General features: G+C 33.0%; 1 protein-coding gene across 1 annotated transcript; it reads left to right on the top strand.

Moving 5' to 3' along the window:
- Window positions 1–1,073: 1,073 nt before the first annotated feature.
- On the top strand, window positions 1,074–1,895 carry LOC116117796. Its single transcript, XM_031403811.1, has 3 exons — window positions 1,074–1,265; window positions 1,362–1,467; window positions 1,560–1,895. The coding sequence occupies exons 1-3, from the start codon at window positions 1,126–1,128 to the stop codon at window positions 1,818–1,820; spliced, it is 507 nt and encodes a 168-aa protein (XP_031259671.1). The 5' UTR covers window positions 1,074–1,125; the 3' UTR covers window positions 1,821–1,895.
- Window positions 1,896–2,183: the final 288 nt, after the last annotated feature.

Below are 2,183 nucleotides of genomic sequence, written 5' to 3'. Positions count from 1 at the left end.
TTTTTTTTTTTTTTTTCCTTGAGTTGTTAATACGTAATTCTATTATTAAACTTTTACTATGAATCACTTAATTAAATTTGCACAAAATATTACTTCGAATAATTAAACAAACATTTTACAGGAGCCCCAGATGTTGCCTATCTGTCTATCTGTCATCCAATTGATTACTAATGAGGTATGCTTGCTCACTTTCTGTCACGTAAAATTCACGACAAAAGAATCCTTTTTGTTTAACAAAATGAACATTACAATTAAAATTTGAAATGTTGATCTCTACGGGGAATTATATAATTTATCTCTTTGCCAGATACTGAACGATTATACATATGTCAACATAGTTATTATAACTGCAGTTCTGATGCAAACGGTGCAATCCTTTTAAGTTTCAACAAAGGATTCTCAAATATCTTCTTTTTTTATTTTTCAGTTTGTTAAATTAATATATTAAACCAGAAAAGTCTCAAATGAAGCTTGCCAAAATATTTGGTAACCCAAATAGAATATTAGTTTCAAACCTAACTGCATGGGAATTTTCAAATAATTTTTTAATGCTGGGCATAATAATTAAATAGTGAAGCTGGCAGCACTATTTCAACACTTCTCTGAATAATTGATGGATGGGTAACAGAACACGTGTTTCTCTAACAACAAGTATTAAAACTAATATATATAAGATTTTTAAGATTAAGCTCATCTGAATAATTGTTCCAGTTAAGACAACATTAAAAAACAATAGCATAGAGTGATTAGGTATGCAAATTGCAAGAACTGTAACTATAAATCCAATATGGTATAAAATTTATACTGAATAACATTATAAAAGGTTGTGGAAGGTGCGGGTCAAATTTTAGCAGGAGGTAGTCAGCAACAGCAACTAGGAAATAAAATCAATGTTATATACCATATATATCTTGGCTGAATTGACCATTTATATAAAGACAAAAATGTACTTGTAACACATTAAATTACTTTCAAATACTGCTCAGTCATCAACGTGTAGGAAACATGACTATCTGAAAAATTACAAACGCAGATGTGGAGAGATGAGCTATTGGATTCTTTCCCTATTTATACCTTCAAATTACCACCATCAACATTCACATCTTTCTAATCTCAGTCGAAGGCATGGAGAATCCTTTACGTCTCAAGTCCTTGAATCACATCTCTATTGTGTGCAGATCAGTTGAGAAATCTATTGATTTCTACCAGAATGTTCTTGGTTTCTTTCCCATTAGAAGGCCTAGTTTTGATTTTGAAGGCGCATGGTATATCAATTATTTTTTTTTTTATCGCAATCAAAATTAACACATAAAATACTTGAATTTTGATTCATTTTTGTTGCCTTGTGTCGTAAAAAACAGGCTATTCAACTATGGAATTGGCATACATCTCCTGAAATCTGATGATCCTAATCAAATGCCCTCCATCAACCCGATAAATCCCAAGGACAACCACATATCCTTCCAAGTATTTCTCCCTCTTATCTTCCATATTATTATTTCTGCATATTACATCTTTACAAGCATTTAAGTTAGTGGTTTTTTGTTTGGGTTTGGCAGTGTGAGAGCATGGCAATAGTAGAGAGAAAACTGAAAGAGATGAAGATACAGTACATGAAGGCTAGAGTAGACGAGGGCGGAATCTCTGTGGATCAGTTGTTTTTTCACGACCCAGATGGTTCAATGATCGAGATTTGCAACTGTGACGTCTTGCCAGTGGTTCCATTAGCCGGAGAGGCCATCAGATCTTGTTCAACTCTCAAATGCGTTTTGCAGCAACAGCAGGCAGTGAATCGCCAAGACTTTTCTCATTATGCTTGATCGATCATTTGGATATCAAAAGTGTTTGCTACTGCTATAGATTGACGAGATGAATGAAGGACAAGATTTGGTTTACCTGGTTTACCTCATTAACACCAAATAATTCTTTATTTCATTTCCTTATTTATGCGTTAGTGAACATTTTACTCTGTTCAAACTCGATCGTAACAATAAATGTTGTGCTATATGTTTATATTTTATAACCTACGATTGGAGTTTAAATTTCTTCCTCTTCAGAATCCTGGTTATGGATGACTGTAGAGTTCATTGAGGTTCTTAGTTCTTACAGAGTACGGCTTCGAAAAACAGATTTAAATGTATTCTGTGGCTAAAAAATCTTTCGCTCACAAAGAATTAGTATTC

This window comes from Pistacia vera, unplaced genomic scaffold, assembly GCF_008641045.1.
Source record: "Pistacia vera cultivar Batoury unplaced genomic scaffold, PisVer_v2 Contig1238, whole genome shotgun sequence".
Lineage (NCBI taxonomy): Eukaryota > Viridiplantae > Streptophyta > Magnoliopsida > Sapindales > Anacardiaceae > Pistacia > Pistacia vera.
This window is presented reverse-complemented; position numbering and strand designations above follow the sequence as displayed.